Source organism: Equus asinus, chromosome 2 (assembly GCF_041296235.1).
Source record: "Equus asinus isolate D_3611 breed Donkey chromosome 2, EquAss-T2T_v2, whole genome shotgun sequence".
Lineage (NCBI taxonomy): Eukaryota > Metazoa > Chordata > Mammalia > Perissodactyla > Equidae > Equus > Equus asinus.
The window spans coordinates 179,935,163-179,952,114 of record NC_091791.1 but is presented as its reverse complement, the minus strand read 5'-3'; the positions used below and the strand labels follow the sequence as shown (position 1 = coordinate 179,952,114).

At 38.1% G+C, this 16,952-nt stretch overlaps 1 protein-coding gene across 8 annotated transcripts in view; it reads right to left on the bottom strand.

Annotated features, from left to right (window-relative positions):
• Positions 1-16,952, bottom strand: part of PRORP (protein only RNase P catalytic subunit) — a 116,987-nt gene that overhangs the window by 33,766 nt on the left and 66,269 nt on the right. For 3 of the 8 annotated variants that reach the window (XM_070504238.1, XM_070504237.1, XM_070504242.1), the window contains exon 6: positions 9,154-9,285. The exons of 4 other annotated variants lie outside the window; for them this stretch is intronic. In XM_070504238.1, the coding sequence (XP_070360339.1) occupies positions 9,154-9,285 (132 nt within the window). Of the gene's footprint in view, positions 1-67; positions 1,772-9,153; positions 9,286-16,952 lie in introns of those variants that run through there. One more of the 8 variants, XM_070504244.1, reaches the window with a different exon arrangement.

The following is a 16,952-nucleotide window of genomic DNA, read 5'->3' as shown; positions in this document are numbered from 1 at the left end:
ATAGCATAGCACGGTGCCTGGCACAGGACAGGAAGTCAATAAAGATTTAATGAATAATGTATATTTACATTTAAAAGTTTATATGGCTCACAGTAAACAAAATAGTAATTTTGAGAAACAGCATGGCACAAAGATCAACAACAGAAGGGTCTTTGTTACATATCTCTTAGACAGGAAAGCTAGAATCTATGGCAACTACAGTACAATACACAGACTTCAGCTCGTGGTTTTTATGAGAGTAATAATTAATGTCGTTAAGTCACCAGCAGTCTAGTGACAACTTAATGTTACAGCTTGTTACAGCTTCAGTTAGGCTAGAGGCATGCGACTGACAAGGAGCTAAACTTCCTAAGCTCTTTTCTAATCGTTACCGTAGTTTATAGATTAGACAGGTTGTACTGTTGCCCAGGAGATGCAACTGCCACAAAGGAAAGCATAAACAAATTTTAAAATACACTAAATGTTGAGAAGAAAGGCAGACATTAAACAGAATCCTTATGTTTACTGATTTAGTTTCTTGGGGCTTCCTTCCTTATAGTAGAAAAACGCCCCATCAAGGTATTCAAGTATTCAAGATCTTGGTAGATTTATTCAGATCCCCTACTAAGTTTATGTACGTGGTGTGTTATGCTACATGAAATTAACTACAACAGAGTTTCTATTAAAACAGTTAAGATCAATATATTTAGAAAAGCAGCACAGAAAATCTATGCAGAGACATGAAAAAATTGATTTATGATACTAGCAAAATCTACATGGAAGAGAAGACTGGACGTGAACATGGACTGATAGAAATAATTAACAGGCAAGAATTATAATTAAGCTAAAAGAGAAACAGATGAAAGGACACCATTAGTCTAACCCTGGACACAATCAATAAACTTCCCATAATCCCACAACCAACAAAAAAGGGTTCATGGTCAAAGATACACAAACAAGAGTGAGGTACAAATCATGCAATTTGAAAGTTGGGAAATGGGTGGGAGAACCAAGCAGACAATAAATAATAGGGAGGGAACATTATTATAATTAGGCAGCTTTGGGGAAAGTTATGTCTAAGGTCAAGGTGCTACACAGCTGACAAAGTCCTTAATTAGTTGTTTTTCTTTTTAAATAATGTTTCATGCTCATTAGGTATCTTCTGGTATTGGTTGTAAAACATTTGTCTTCACTGGAACTTTAGGAAGAAAATAAATTGGAAAGGCTGCAAAATGTGGTGTTTAGGGGCAGAGCCTCAAGCCAGACCGCTTGAATTCAAATTCCCGCTCTCTCACTTATAGCTGTGTGACCTTAGGGATGTTACTTAACCTCTCTATGCCTCAGTTTCCTTATCTGTAAAATGGGAACTAACACTAGTTCCTACTTGATAGGAGGTTTTGTTTGTTATGAGGAATAAACGATTAATTTAATAAATGAATCTATTGTTTATAAAGCCCTTTGGACATATATCTCACAGTAAGTCCTATGTGAATGTCTGCTAAATAAAATCTGTCCTCAATAGTTTAGATGTTCATCTGACTTATGAAAAACTTTGGTCCCCATGATTGAGAAGGTGTATAGATATATATATTATGATGACACTAGGTGGAACTTAAAAAAAAGTTTTCTGTTTGAACAAGCCCTGCTTTGACTTTATTTTCTGTCCTTTCCCCCCGCCATGGTTTCTGACTCTGCCTCAACAATGCTAGTTAAAAGACAGTTATCCACAAAACAGTCCACCTCTTGTTCAGGGTTCTTAAAAGTGTCCATTTCCTCCAAGTCTGCCAAGCCCCTAAAGAAACGAGAGGGAAAAAGAGGCATATATCATTTCCCTTATTAGATATACGACAGTCAGCATTAAAGCCAATGGTGGAGCGGACTTTGAAGTCTCATTAAGATTATGCAAAATCGGGGGCCGGCCCGTGGCCGAGTGGTTAAGTTCTCACGCCCCACTTCGGGCGGCCCAGGGTTTCGCCGGTTCGGATCCTGGGCATGGACATGGCACTGCTCATCGGGCCATGTTGAGGTGGCGTCCCACATGCCACAACTAGAAGGACCTGCAACTAAAAGTATACAACTATCTACTGGGCGGGATTCAGGGAGACAAAGCAAAAAAAAAAAAAAAAAAAGAGATTGACAAGTTGTTAGCTCAGGTGCCAATCTTTAAAAAAAAAAAGATTACACAAAATTGAGAAGAGCTCCCACAGAGAGGTGCTGGTGTGATACCCAAAAATTACAGAGTAGGGCCTTCCAATGCTTTATTAGTGAAAAATCAAGTAGATGGAGAGCAAGCTAAAGGCCTCATCCTTAATAACAATCTCTGTCACGTGGGTAATGAGAAACGTAAACTGGAAGGTTAACATGAGGAGGCAAGTGTCACTGAGACTCACACACTGGAAAGGTACGTTCTATTCTAAGGACGCTGTTGTGATTGATGCACAGCGATACTTTCCTAGTACAGATTACAAAACAGATACAGACACAACATACAGTAGTAACGGGAAACGTCACCTCTCTCAGCCTCGGGGAGAGGTTTCATTCCGGTGAAAGTAGAGCACCTGATAAATTGATACCATATGACGATTTCATTTCTCAGAAAGTAGAGGAAACAACAAAGAGAACTGTTATTCAGGACTCTAATGACTGACAGGGAGGAAACTGTAGGTGATGTAGGAGTGACAGCAGCTTTGAAAGAGGAGAGAGTGCTTGTGAGCTTGGACTTTGTAATAGCAAGAAGGAACCTTTTGTATGGGAGGTCCCCAGACCCTAAGAGAGTAAATTTCAAAGTGTTCAGATATAGGATGGGGGTAATTCCAAGGCAGAAACTCTAACAGAGAGTGTATCCTAAGAGAAATGGAAGGTAAGGCTTTAAAAACAAAATTACAGTCATGCATCACTTAACGACAAGGATGTTCTGAGAAATGCATCGTGAGGCGACTTCGTCATTGTGTGAACATCATAGAGTGCGCTTACACAAACCTAGATGCTATAGCCCATGACACACCTAGGCTACCCTGGTACTAATCTTATGGGACCACTGTCATATATGCAGTCTGTCTTATGGGACAACTGTCATTACACGGCACATAATTGTATAACATAATATTATTGACTCTGATGAGGAAAAAAGGAGAAAAGAAACTGAAAAAAAAAAAAAAACCTAAACAGATGACACGTGTTTATTAAAGGAAGAATGCAAAGAGTAGCACAAATTCACTATAATAATACCAGGAAAGTTATTGTCCAGAATGAGGTAAATATTTTTTCCTACCAAAACTGATCTATTTTTCCTTTTGTAGGTCAGAACTGTTAGTTAAGTCTACCGAGGAGTGAAGAGACCAAAGAATTAGAACCCAAGCCTGGAAAAAAACTTGAGACTTCAAAATGGGGAATAGGTAGCAAATATTTGGGGCTTGGCAGCAGTCAAAATAGACTATTTATGGCCAATAGAACGGTTTGCAGGGACTTTAAAGTTGGGACATCCTACTTGGACTGGGGTGCCAAATGATCTACAGAAACCGGGGAGACAGGGCTGGCCCCAGCAGTGGATCTGAGTGGTATGCCCATATTTCTCTTGACTTTTTCCTCAGGTAGTTGTTATTGTCAGGCTTCTTGTTGCTTTTATTGAACACACTTACATTTTTGTTTTTTTGAGTTTTGCTCTGAGATTCTGGAGCCAAATCTGTGGTACTATTGGATATATTGCCAATTTTCGTGGCCATTCTTTCCAAAGACTGGAGTTTGAGCATGGGTTCTTACTGAATAATGTCTTTAAACCCTCCAGCTGTTTCTTGGTGAACACAGGTTGTTTCCTCCATGGGTGCCTCTGGCACTTGTCTTTAGTGGGACCCTCTGAGTCTGGGATCCTTTAATCTCTGCTGTTCACAGGTTCAGGTCCAGTGACTAGTTACAGTTATTAGTAGTAGTAGTAGTATTTTTATAGTTACGGACAACGAAAAAGCCTTTTCATTTATGTTTGGAGCAGTTAGCATAAATATTAAGAAATAACTAAAAATAAATGTTCAAATTATTTTCAAGTTGGAAATACTGGACAAAAGATTGAATGAGAAAAGAAGTACAAGACAAGGGAGATGACTGAAAAAAGTTACTTCAAATTAGTTCATTTTTCTAGGCCTGGATGAATTTCATCCTAAGATACTACGAAACCTGGCATATAGATCATACAACCATTACTGGTTATCTCTAAAGAAGGGAGAATGGAAGTCTAGAGACAAACAAACATGATTGTGATTTTCAAAAAGGTAGGAAATATTGATCTTGAACATCAGAACACCAGCTCAGAAAAGCAGCAAGACCAAGGAAGGCCAAAGAGTAGTAACATGACCAAGGTCATACCACAAGAGTGGCTAGTTAGACACTGCCTCTGAGGCCTGCCGCTGGACCCTCAGGCACCACACACTTGTGGGTGTGTATGTGCACCCACCTCCCCCCCCCCAATAGGCACAGTAGGCTAGGACACTGACCTCCACTCCTGTTGCTATAAAATGTCTCTAACCACATCTGTGTCTTTACACCCTCCAGAGTCCAAGTCCCAGGAGGGAGAGCCCAACTGGCTGAGCATGGGATGTTGTACATCCTAGTCACAGGGCTGGGACCAGGGTGAAGTCACTAAGGCACTCGCCTTGGACCCAAAATTGAAAGGGACACCAGAAAACTCACTAATCAAGATAAATAATATTTTAATGCAATGTGTTTAAAAATCAAAATTAATCCCCCAAAATCCATGATGAACAAAATATCAAAACTTAAAGTTTCAATAACAGTGCCGTGCCAAGCCAAGCCATATTGGAGACTGAGGCAAAACGGAAAATCAATAGTATTGACCATGTCTTTGTTTAAAATTTTGATATTTTGTTCATCATGGATTTTTTGCATTAATTGTGATTTTTAAAAAACATTGCACTAAAATATTCATCTTAATTCCTGAGTTTTGGGCACCCCCTTAAATGTTGGAGCTGAGGTGAGTGCCTCAGTCTCCTCACTCTAGTTGCCAGGGAGGGACTGTCTAGAGCCATCTTTGATTTCCCCCTCTGGAAGGCAAGGCTTTAAACCAGGAAGGGAGTGTGCAGGCCCGGTAGCCAGCAAATATTCACTACAAACTGTGGGCATTTGTACCTACTGCTCCCTTTGCCTGGAACATAAAGCTGTCCTGCCTCCCTCCTCTCTTCTTGATCTTTAGGTCTTGGTTTAGATATCACTTCTTCAATACTGGTTTGGGTATTCCTCCTCATGTTCCCTTAGCACCCTACACTTAAGCTTATCAAAATACTTATCACAGTGTTTTGCAATTTATTTGTTTACATCCTCTCCCAGACTACAATCTTAGATGACACAGATTCTAGGATATTCATCCCTGCATCACCCTAACACCTAACAGAGTGCGTGCCTAGCATACACTAGGCCCTCCATAAATATTTCCTGGATGAATGGCATGAAAGCCATGCCATGGGAAATAACTGAAATTAAAAGTGTTGATCTTGGAAAAGAACAGACTCAGGGAAAAATAAATAGCTGTCCTCATCTATCTGAATGGCTGTCATGAGGAAGAAGACTGAGACTGCTGTTTCTCAATCTTTGTCCATTCCCATCCCTCTTGGAGGCAATTCATTACATTCCCATCACAACTGGCTCACAATGGCATTAACTACTCATTAAGGCTGGGATTTTGGGGGGAGCGGTGGTGGTACATATGCTGGAAAGGATCTCATACCTCCGAGAATACAGTATCAGAATGGTGGAGAAATAGTGCATGAGTTATTCTCCCTCAACCTGAGAAATATGGGACCAATCTTTCTTATCTCCTATAGCTTTGCAGGACAGACCTAGAATCCACTGTCAAATATTATCCCAGGATAGGTTTTGGCTCAATATAAGGAAGAATTTTTAAGCTTTCGAGCTATTCATAAACAGAATGGGTAGACATGTGAAATGATGAATGTGCCATGACTACAAACCCTGCAATTCCTTGTCAGAGCATTGCAAAATGAACCTAGCAGAAAGGAGAGTGAGACTGGAGGTGTGATGTCGAATAGTGACCCTCAAAAAGATATATCCATATCCTAACGCCTGGAACCTGTGAATGTAACCTTATTAGAGAAAAGGGTCTTTTCAAGTTAAGGATCTCTGAGAGGAGATCATCCCGGATTACCCAGGTGAGTCCTAAATCCAATGACCTTAGGAGAGACAGAAGGAGAGAAGCCACCAGACACAGAGAAGGTGGCCACGTGAAGATCAAGGCAGGGGGAATTTAGACAAGTAGACTTGTAAGACCTTCTAAATCTAAGAATCTTTGTTTCTAGTCATTTCCTACCTACCGGAAAAAAAACAATAGAGTCCATGTGGAAAGCTACGACTTAGGAAAGTTTTTCTGCAATGTTTCCAGAAACTGTTTCCAGATACTGATACCTTTGCTCTCCAGACATTAGAGAAGAGGAGATGTTTTCTGATACAACAAGTAGGCATACCAACTGGTGACATTATAAAGTTCACAGTACCAGCCTATCTCCAACAAATGCATAAAGCTGTGTCTAACATGTAGGATGCCATTAGGTGTGGACTCCATTCAGATGTCATGGTCACTTAGGGAATGATAGATAATCTAAATTATGCAGGTAAGGGGCAAGGTATGCTCTTTTGAGTGGCCACCAAATATTTTCCAAGTCCTCAGTGCCTGAACACTGTCATACGTAGGCCACCAGCTTTCATAAGTGCTGTACATCCCTTTGTAGAAAAAATGTCTCCACAGGCCCATCTCACTCTACCCTTAACTTGCTATGAATTTACAAAGTGGGCTTGGAAAATCTGTGAGCACTTCATAAGCTCTGAAAGAAAATGTGAATACCCAAAAAAAGTCCCAATTTCACAACTTTTTGTTGTTGTTAATCGAAAAGGGGGATAGTATAACTAAAACAAAGGAATACATCTTTACTACAGCCACGTGTCGCTTAACAACAGGGATATGTCCTGAGAAATGCATCATTAGGTGATTTCAGAACATCATAGAGTGTTCTTACACAAACCTGGATGGTGTAGCCTACTACACACCTAGGTTATACAACACTAATCTTATAGGATCTTCATCATATATTTGGTCTGCCTTTGCCTAAAGCATCGTTATACAGTGCATGATTATATATGGTATCAAACAGTATTTTTTACATCTCTAAATTATTTTTATAAGACAAAATACTTTGAATAAAAAAGGAATATTTTTTCCTCCAATTAAAGTTTTACTTGATGATGAGATCAAGTGATGTGTGATGAGAATTGGGTTGCACACAGACAGTAGGTGGTAGATCCAAACCCAGACCCCTTGCTCCCAAGCTTTTAACCAGTCTATCACACTGTCTCCCAAGTTATTATTCTATTGGTGTCAATAGGCTACCCTGAGCTTGTCCACTAGTTTCTAAATTTATTTAGTTGTTCAAAATGTTTAATAAAAGTATACTATGTGAGAATATGTTGGACTACAAAGGTGAAAAACACCATGAGAACAGTAAGGACTAGAGTGACAAGTGGGGAAGAAAAGATGTGTACATAAATAACTATAAAATAAGGTAAAGAGTGGTAAGAACCACAAGAAAAGTAAAGACAAAATATTTTAGAAATTCCAAGGAGGAAGAGACTAGTTTTAGCTTGAAATAAGAGTAGAGTGGTGGAATCAGGGAAGATTTTCGAGAAGTGCCTATGTGATAGCTCAGAGTCAGCTCAACAGAGGAGATGAGCAATGCAGTGGCGATGATGATGATATAACGTCAACTCTTAACTGAGCATTTATAATGTGGTCAACATTTATAATGCATTCTTTTATTTAATTCTCACTAAAATACAATGGGTAGGTATTTATCCTCCTTTTAAAGATGAAGTAATCAGAGAGATGTAAGGTCATTCAACTAATAAATGATGGCTCATGGGTAGAGCACATAATGCCAAAATATATGCTATAGATAATATGAGGGACGCTTCTCAAATGGCATCAAGCTATAGATCCAGTGGGGGGAAAGGAAGAATTTTATTTGGTTCTAGGTTGGGGAGTAGGGAAGAAAAAGGTAGTGAAGAAGGCAGGGTTGGGATAGGAATTTACATTTTGGAACTATGATAGTTCGTTTGTCTTTGTCAGTTCTAGGGTTCTTAACTGGGGGATGATTTTGCCCCCATGACATCTGACAATGTCTAGAGACATTTTTGATTTTCACAACTGAGGAAGGGAGAAGGGAGTGCTACTGGCATCTAAGTGGGCAGAGGCCACGGATCCTGCTAAACATCCTACAATGGACAACATAACTCCACAACAAAGAATTATCTGGCCTAAAAGGTCAACAGTGCCAAGATTAAGAACTTCTGGGCTTTTCTATCTGGTCTCAACACTCCTGGTCAACAACCAGGAATGTTACACTTCAGAGAGTGAGCCAGAAAGATGATGAGGAAAAGGGTAGAGGATGAGAAGAATTCAGCAGAGAAAAAGAAGATATTCTGTAGCTTGAAACTGGCTAATTAGAATGAGAAACATTAAAAAAAAACAAGAAAGAAAGCGAGAAAGAAGAGCCACTCTTTACAGTTTCTGACACATGGAAAGAAGAACAGAGGGTATAGGAAAGGAAAGGCAAATGAAAGTCTTTCTCAGAATTAAAAGTGGAAATAGGAGAATCAAGACTAAGTTCTACAAGGAACACAGTTCCACTGAATACTCAGTGATGTGCACGTTTATGGATAAGTCTTCAATGCTAAGTAAATCTAGCAAATTATAGCAAGGTATTTTGGTGAGGATTGTGAAAAAACAAAACAAGGGACTAAGATAGACTGAAAATATCTGTGATATAAGTATTCTTAAGTATTTTGAGAACTATTTTAGGACTAATGTAACGGTTTTGTTACATATATTTTAAGGGTAAATGAGCTTAAAAAATTTAGTAATCTACCTCTAAGTTAAGTTTACCTAACCTGACTTTCAGACAAGGTGGCCAAGGTTCATCTGATTTCCTAAGAAGAATGAATTTAGGAAGGGGCAAGATTTTCTAAATAAAAAAAGCAAGGAAAAAAATAATTTGGCCACGAAAAAACTCAAAACTTCTGTATACAAAAGATCATAAACAACATGAAAAGGCCAACTGGGAAAATATTTGTGATAAATCTAATAAGGGCCAATATACTTACTTTATAAAGAATGCATACAAACAGGGGCCAGCCTCGTGGCGCAGCGGTTAAGTGTGCATGTTCCGCTTCTGCGGCTCGGGGTTTGCAGGTTCGGATCCGGGGTGCAGACATGGTACCACTTGGCACGCCATGCTGTGGTAGGCGTCCCACATATAAGGTAGAGAAAGATGGGCATGGATGTTAGCTTAGGGCCAGTCTTCCTCAGCAAAAAGAGGAGGACCGGCAGTAGTTAGCTCAGGGCTAATCTTCAAAAAAAAAAAAAAAAAAAAATTGCATACAAACAAATTAAATTAAGTCCAACAGAAAAAAGCATAATAAACATGAACTTACAGAAATGGTATGAATTCACAGAAGAAATCAAAACGGTTAACAAATATATGAAAAATGTCAGTCTCATTATTTATTTAAAAAATGCAAATAAAAACAATATACCCTAGATTCAATGCAATCCTTATCAAAATCTCAGCTGGATTATTTGTAGAAATGGACAAGCTGACACTAAAATTCACATGGAGGGGCCAGCTCCGTGGCCGAGCAGTTAAGTTTGTACGCTCTGCTGCAGCGGCCCAGGGTTTGGATCCTGGGCACTGACATGGCACTGCTTGTCAGGCCATGTTGAGGCGGCATCCCACATCCCACAACTAGAAGGACCTGCAACTAAGATATACAACTGTGTACAGGGAGGGTTTGGGGAGATAAAGCAGAAAAAAAAAAAAAAAAAACGATTGGCAACAGTTGTTAGCCCAGGTGCCAATCCTTGAAAAGAAAAAAAAAAAAGATCGGCAACAGTTGTTAGACCAGGTGCTAATCTTTAAAATAAAAAAAAAATTCACATGGAAATTCAAGCGACTCTGAATAGTCAAATAATCTTGAGAAAGAAAAACAAAGTTGGAGGACTCACACTTTCTAATTTCAAAACTGACTACAAAGCTACAGTAATCAAGACTGTGTGGTACTGGCAGAAAGATAAACATATAGATCAATGGAGTAGAATAGAGGGTCCAGAAATAAATCCTCACATTTACAGTCAATCAGTTTTTAACAATGGTGCCAAAACAATTCAATTTGGGAAAGCATAGTCTTTTCAACAAATTTTGCCAGACAACTGGATATCTATATGCTCAAGAATGAAGTTAGACCAGCACCTTATACTATATATAAAAATCAACTCAAACAGATCAAAGATCTAAATGTAAGAGTTAAAACTATAGGACTCTTAGAAAACAAAAGGTGTAAATCTTTGTGACCTTGGATTAGGCAATGGTTGCTTAAGATATGAAACCAAAAGCAAAAGTAATAAAAGAAAAACAATTGATAAATTGGACAACATCAACATTAAAAACTTTTGTGCTTCAAAGGACACCATCAAGAAAGTAAAAAGAACCACAGAATGCGAGAAAATTTTTGCAAACCATCTATCTGCTAAAGGACCAGTATCTAAACTCTTACAACTCAATAATAAAATTAACCCAATTTAAAAATGGGCAAAGGATCTGAATGGCCATTTCTCCAAGGAAGATATACAAATGGCTAATAAGCATATTAAAAGATGATTAACATCATTAGCCATCAGGGAAATGCAAATCAAAGCCACAATGAGATATCACTTACACCCACTAAGATGGCCCTAATAAAAAGGACAGATAATAACAAGTGTGAGTGAGGATATGGAGTAATCGGAACCCTTGTCCATTGTTGATGGGAATGTAAAATGGTGTGGCCACTTTGGAAAACAGTCCAGTAGTTCCTCAAAAGGAGTTACCACCTGATATAGCAATTCCAATTCTAGGTATATACCCAAGAGAAACAAAAATACATGTCCACACAAAAATGTGCACACAAATGTTCACAGAGGCATTATTCACAAAAGCCAAAAAGTAGAAACAATCCAATTGATGAATGAATAAATAAAATGTGGTATATTCATACAATGGAGTATTATTTGGTTATAAAAAGAAATGAAGTACTGATACACGTGACAATATGGACGAACACTGAAAACATGCTAACTGAAAGAAGGCAACTGTGGTGATCACTTTGCAATATATACGTATTGAATTATTTATGTTGTACACCTGAAACTAATATAGTGCCATATGTCAATAATAGCTCAATTAAAAAAAAACAAAGCCAGACACAAAAAGCCACATGTCACATGATTCCATTCCATACACAATTTGATCAGAACAGGCATATTTCAGGAAGGCGATTTGACAAAATGTATCAAGAAACTTAAAATGTTTATAGCTTTTGACTCAGAAACCTGAACATATTATGTAATAGATTTACAGACAAGATATTCTTCACAGCGTTATTTTTAATATTAAAAATATGGGAACAACCTAAACATTGAATAATACGAATGCGGCAAAGTGGCTATGTAATTATTAAAAATTCTAGTTTCCAAAACACATTTAATTCATTAGAAAGGTCTCACCAGATAGGAGAAGACAAAAAACAATCAAAATCAATCTGTCTCTCTCGATATATACATATATTTTAAGGAAAAAAAACTGAATGAGACAAAAAAAAAATAGAAATACATCAAAATGCTAATACTGAGTAGCGAGATTATGTATATTTCCAATTTTTTTCTCTGAAACTTTGCCAGATTTCCTATAAAATAAGCATGTACCAAAAATAAAAAAGCTTTTAAAAGTATCAGTACCACCAAAAATTGGTTTATATCACCTCATCTAAATTTAAGGAATCAGACCCGAATTCTCAAAGGTTAGGAGTCTGAAGGCACAAAATTAAGCTGAGATTCTATCTCTGTTCAGTTCCTTTTGAGAAAATGCTAGAGCACTCAGAAATACCACAGCACCCTCTTTTGGAAGAAATGCATTGTTCTCCACAGGGAACCTACTGGAATCATTGTTTTTAGAGCTGAAAGAGTCTTTAAAGCTTATCAAACCTGGCCTCCTTATTTTACAAATAAGGAAACTGGGGTTCAACAAGAACAGATGACCCACGATGATAAAGGGAGGGAGCAGAAGAGCGGGGAATGCAGCCCCACAACAGATCCCAACCAGAGGCTACTTATTTCTGATCTTCCTATTCTTTATTCAATAACTGTTTTAAGGATAAAAAAAATAATAATATTCTTCGAATCTTTAGTAAGCATGAAGGCCTATACTCAAAAGGCACTCTAAGCACCCAGCCATTTAAAACTATTATTTTAGAAAGACATGTCCATGCTTGCCTGCTGGTTGATACTAATCAGAGTAAGAATTTATAAAACCTCACAACCTCTGCATTTGTCTATTAATAATACATCCTTTTTCTAAAAAGAAGCAACAGGAGATGAGAGTTAAATCATTGTTTAATTTTAGAAAATAAAATCTTAATGAGAATAGACTCAGAAAATATGTTACCAAATAGTTGACCTAATGTACTGGGATAGTATTCTGGAATAAAGTCCTACAATTTCATCAATTAGGCTGGTTTATGAACGGCTATTCAAAAAGGAAAGAAACAGTACACAACTCTTTTCCAAAAACATAAAATAATAAAGAGACTGCCATCTTCGCTTTTATCATTATCCTACTCCTAGAACTGAGTAGTACCCTGCAGCCCTGACAGACAGTATTCTTGAAAGAACACTCTGTGTTTTCCTCTTATTTGAAGGATGACTGAGAAAAAGAAACAAACGGATATTTTGACAAGTGACGGGTAAAGAATAACGTGGCTTTTATCATCAGATTAACAGCCTTTAAAGTATGCTGAATAGAAGCACTGGGATAAATACTCATTCTTGCCTGATAGTTATCTATGGATAAATCTGTAAAGACAAGAATCAGTCATTCTCTTTTTGACAAATATTTACTGAGCAGGCATGATCTGCAAGGCATGGCTATAGGTGCTGGGAATATAGCAGTGAATCAAAGAGGCAAGGTCCCTTCTCTCGTGGAATTTACATTCTTGGGAGGTGGGAAATTGTCAGTAACAAAAACAACTAAATGAACAAGGTGATAGCAAGGCATGAAGACAATAAAACAGGTATCAGAAAAACCTTACAAATAATCTTTACAGTGTTATACACTCAATAAAACAATGTTCATCAGTTGCACTGTGGCATCCCAGCCAATCCTCTATCTATCATTGTCCATTATAATGCAATGTGATGCAGGCATGAAGCCTACAGCGACTTGCTCTACTGAAGAAAACTGGAGGAGGTGAACTGTTTCGCTTTTTTTCAGAAGCTCATGAGGCATATCTTAGTATTCCAGATATCTAAATTGATTTATTTATCCAATATCTAAATTAGGCAACATTTCAGGTATTTCTAGCTAGTCACATGTGTTGATTTTCGAGATTGATACTTCTTAACATGAGCCTCTTCTTGAAAAACTCTGCCACTGTCAGAAAACTAGCTCTTCTTGCCACGCCCGCTGACTTCCCAATCTGAGTCTCCTCCATGGGCTAGTCAAGACTCAACTACAAGCTAAAAGTTAGAAATAAAAAACCATTGAGATGCATCTGAAATCATATATATTTTATATACCTTTTGACTTTTCCTTATTCATTTTCTGGATGAAATACACCAACTGAAAGCAGAGAATGAGATGAAGCATCTACAGGACCCAAAATTAAATAAACATTTTGTTGGTGGAGAAAGGAAGAATATAGATGTCTTTTGATAGATAATTAATGGAAACTCCATTTACACTTTATAAATAGGAATATTTTTCTACTTATTCAGCCAAAGGTCTTTCTTCTAGTCAACAAAGTAAAAATTCAATTCATAACACCTAGTCAATTTCTTTTTTTCCATTTGTGAGTGTGTGCAAGAGTATGTGTGTATACTCACGCAGTTCTTTGAGTTTTAAGCAACACCACAATCAGGATACAGAACAATTTCACCATTTTAATTTTTGTAATTCTGTGCTGGTTAATATTTTAACACTAGCGTGTATTTTTATTTTTTAACAATTGAAATGCAAAGATCTTACCCATTTTAGAGAGAGTGCTCTAGCAAAACTGGGAGAAGATAAACTGGTGGAGCATGAGATTAGAGGGAGGGTGGCAAAAAAGTAATAAAATACGCTCAATATTGCTACACGGAATGTAATTCAACCCTGAATATAGCCAAGAAATCAAGAAAAATGATTAAAGGAGAAAACAAAACAAAAAAACAAACCTAAGAAGTTTCTGACAAGGGAACTAGGAATAAAAATGACCCCAACGTGAAAGGGTATAATTAGGGTTTGCTGTGATGAATACCACTACTTCTTTTGCATTTGTTAGGAAATTTGACTGCTAAGTCAGTACACCAGACGCTGGAAATTTATGAGGAATGTCCTTGCGTTTGACGGTCTAAAACTGCAGTGTCCTATATGGTGGCCACTAGCTACACGTTACTATTGAGCACTTGAGATACAACTAACTAGAATTAAGATGTACTGGATTTCTGTGAAAATTACTGTTTACATAGAACACAAAATATTTCATTAATGATGTACAAAATACTAGTTACATGTTAAAATGATAACATTTTGGACATGCTGAGTTAAACAAAATTTAAAGTTATTTCACCTGTTTCTTTTAACGTTTTTAATGTGGCTACTAGAAGATTTAAAATAACATGATATTTCTCCTGGACAGTGCGGATCTAGAACGTCACTGGTCTGCTCTGTGAGAACCACTCCACAGAGGCTGACGCATCATACGAAAAAGGCTGGTGACGGGGGGTGAGCCCTGCACGAGTCAGTCAGAAGTAGTCATGCCCGGACACTTGAGTTCAGCCAGTGTGGGCAGAAATATAAACATTGATCGAAAGAGAATAGATATAGATCTCTGCAATCCACTTTGAAACACATAAAGAAATCCACGTGAATTAATGAATGGAGAAAGAGAGAGAGAAAAATAGATGGCTGATGAAGCAAGCATAGTACGATGTTAATGGGACAATCTAGGAGATGGGGGTACAGATGGTCGCCGTAAAATCCTTAAACTGCTGCATTTTTGAAATTTTTCATAATAAGATGTTGAACAAAAAGGAAACAGGAAGGTTGTGGCAGCATGGAATAGCAGAATAAGGATTGAACTGTGGGGTTATGAGGGCTGTTACAGGTTCTCTCACTGTTGAAATGTTGCATATGTTGCATTTCTTTGTTGGTGGAGAAGAGGACAAGGAACTATTAATATATTCATAGTAATACTAAAGAAGATACTTTGTTTTCCCTGAATACTACAGTTCTTAATTTTTATCTGATTTCTGCCTTCAGGAAGTACGGCTTTTAATAAAGCAGAATTATAAGGTCTTTTATTTTATATTCAAGAACCTTCTTTTGAGAGAGTTAAAGGGCCTAGGCAAAAACATTTCAGTGTTTATGTCATCTATTGATATAAACGTATGCACAAACCCAAAGGCTCTGGGTCTTTAAGTAAATGGCCTGACAGTATAAATTTGTTTCGCATCTTAGGCTGTTACCCCTAAAGAAGAAAAACAAAAGAAACACAACCACCTTGAGAAGAGAAATTCAAAAGAGAGGACTCCACGTGACACTAATAATCTTAATATTAGGAAACTTTAGGGATTAAAAATCAACACACTGTATGCAATAAGTTCACGTGTTAGAACTTCAACACTGCTAAATGACAAACGGCAAACGTATAATCTCTCCTGAAGAGACATTTCCTAGTCCACCTTCTTGGGGAGCACGGGGCACTGTAAATAATTAATATGAATTACACATCTTCAAATGGAAATGGACTGAACCTCGAGAAACAATCCAGCTTAGTTCCATGGTCTAAGGAACATAAAAATTTAGGACTCCCACTTTGGAGAAGAGCTGACTGCGGCAGAGAAGCTCTCTTACCTAAGCTCACCGGGTCAATAAACAGTGTGTGGCGGGGTCTCCTGCCCTCTGATATATCATGATGTTGCTAATCTAGGGACTCAGGATGGAGAAGAGATTGGTTTCAGGTTAAGGGGGAACACTTAGAAATGATCTATCACCTTGAGATAAAAAGTTTAAACCTGAGGCTTGTTGGTGGGAATATAAAGTTGTATAAAATAGCTATGGGCTTCAACAGTGCAGTCCTGGCCAGTCTTAAATCAGAGATCCCAAACAGTAAACAGTGAGCTACTGGTAGATCTGAGGTTCCATGTGGGGTCTGCACTGACTCAGGTTAGTGTCAGAATTGAATTCAATTGTAGGATATCCAGCTGGTGAAAATTGTTTGATGTGTGAAAACCACACACATCTGGTGTCAGAAGTGAAGTGTGTCGTGTTCTGCACGAGTAGTAAAGGAGAGACACACAGGAGTGTGTTTTTCCTAAACACCCCTCAATGCACTCCATTCTGGCTGCTGGTGCCTTCCCTCCACCTCCATAGCTAACTCTCTGATCATCAACCATCTCCATATCATAATATCCAATGACATTTCCTGAGCCTCATTCCCCGTGATAGTTCTGCAAATTTTGACAATATTAACCTCTGCCTCCCTTTTGAAACACTCTCCTCCCTAGGCCGCCATAATAACATACTCTTCTGGTTTACCTTCAATCTCTGCAGCCACTCCATCTCCTTTGCATGCTTATCTTCTTCTACACAAGACTTATACATTGGAGTTCCTTAAAGCTGGGCCCTAAAATTTCTCTTTTCTCATTTCATACGGTTTCAATGATCACCTACAGGCATTTGAATTAAAAATTTCTATCTTCTTATGGGGCGGGCCCCGTGGCCAAGTGGTTAAGTTCATGTGCTCCGCTGCAGGCAGCCCAGTGTTTCATTGGTTCGAATCCCGGGTGCGGACATGGCACTGCTCATCAAACCATGCTGAGGCAGCGTCCC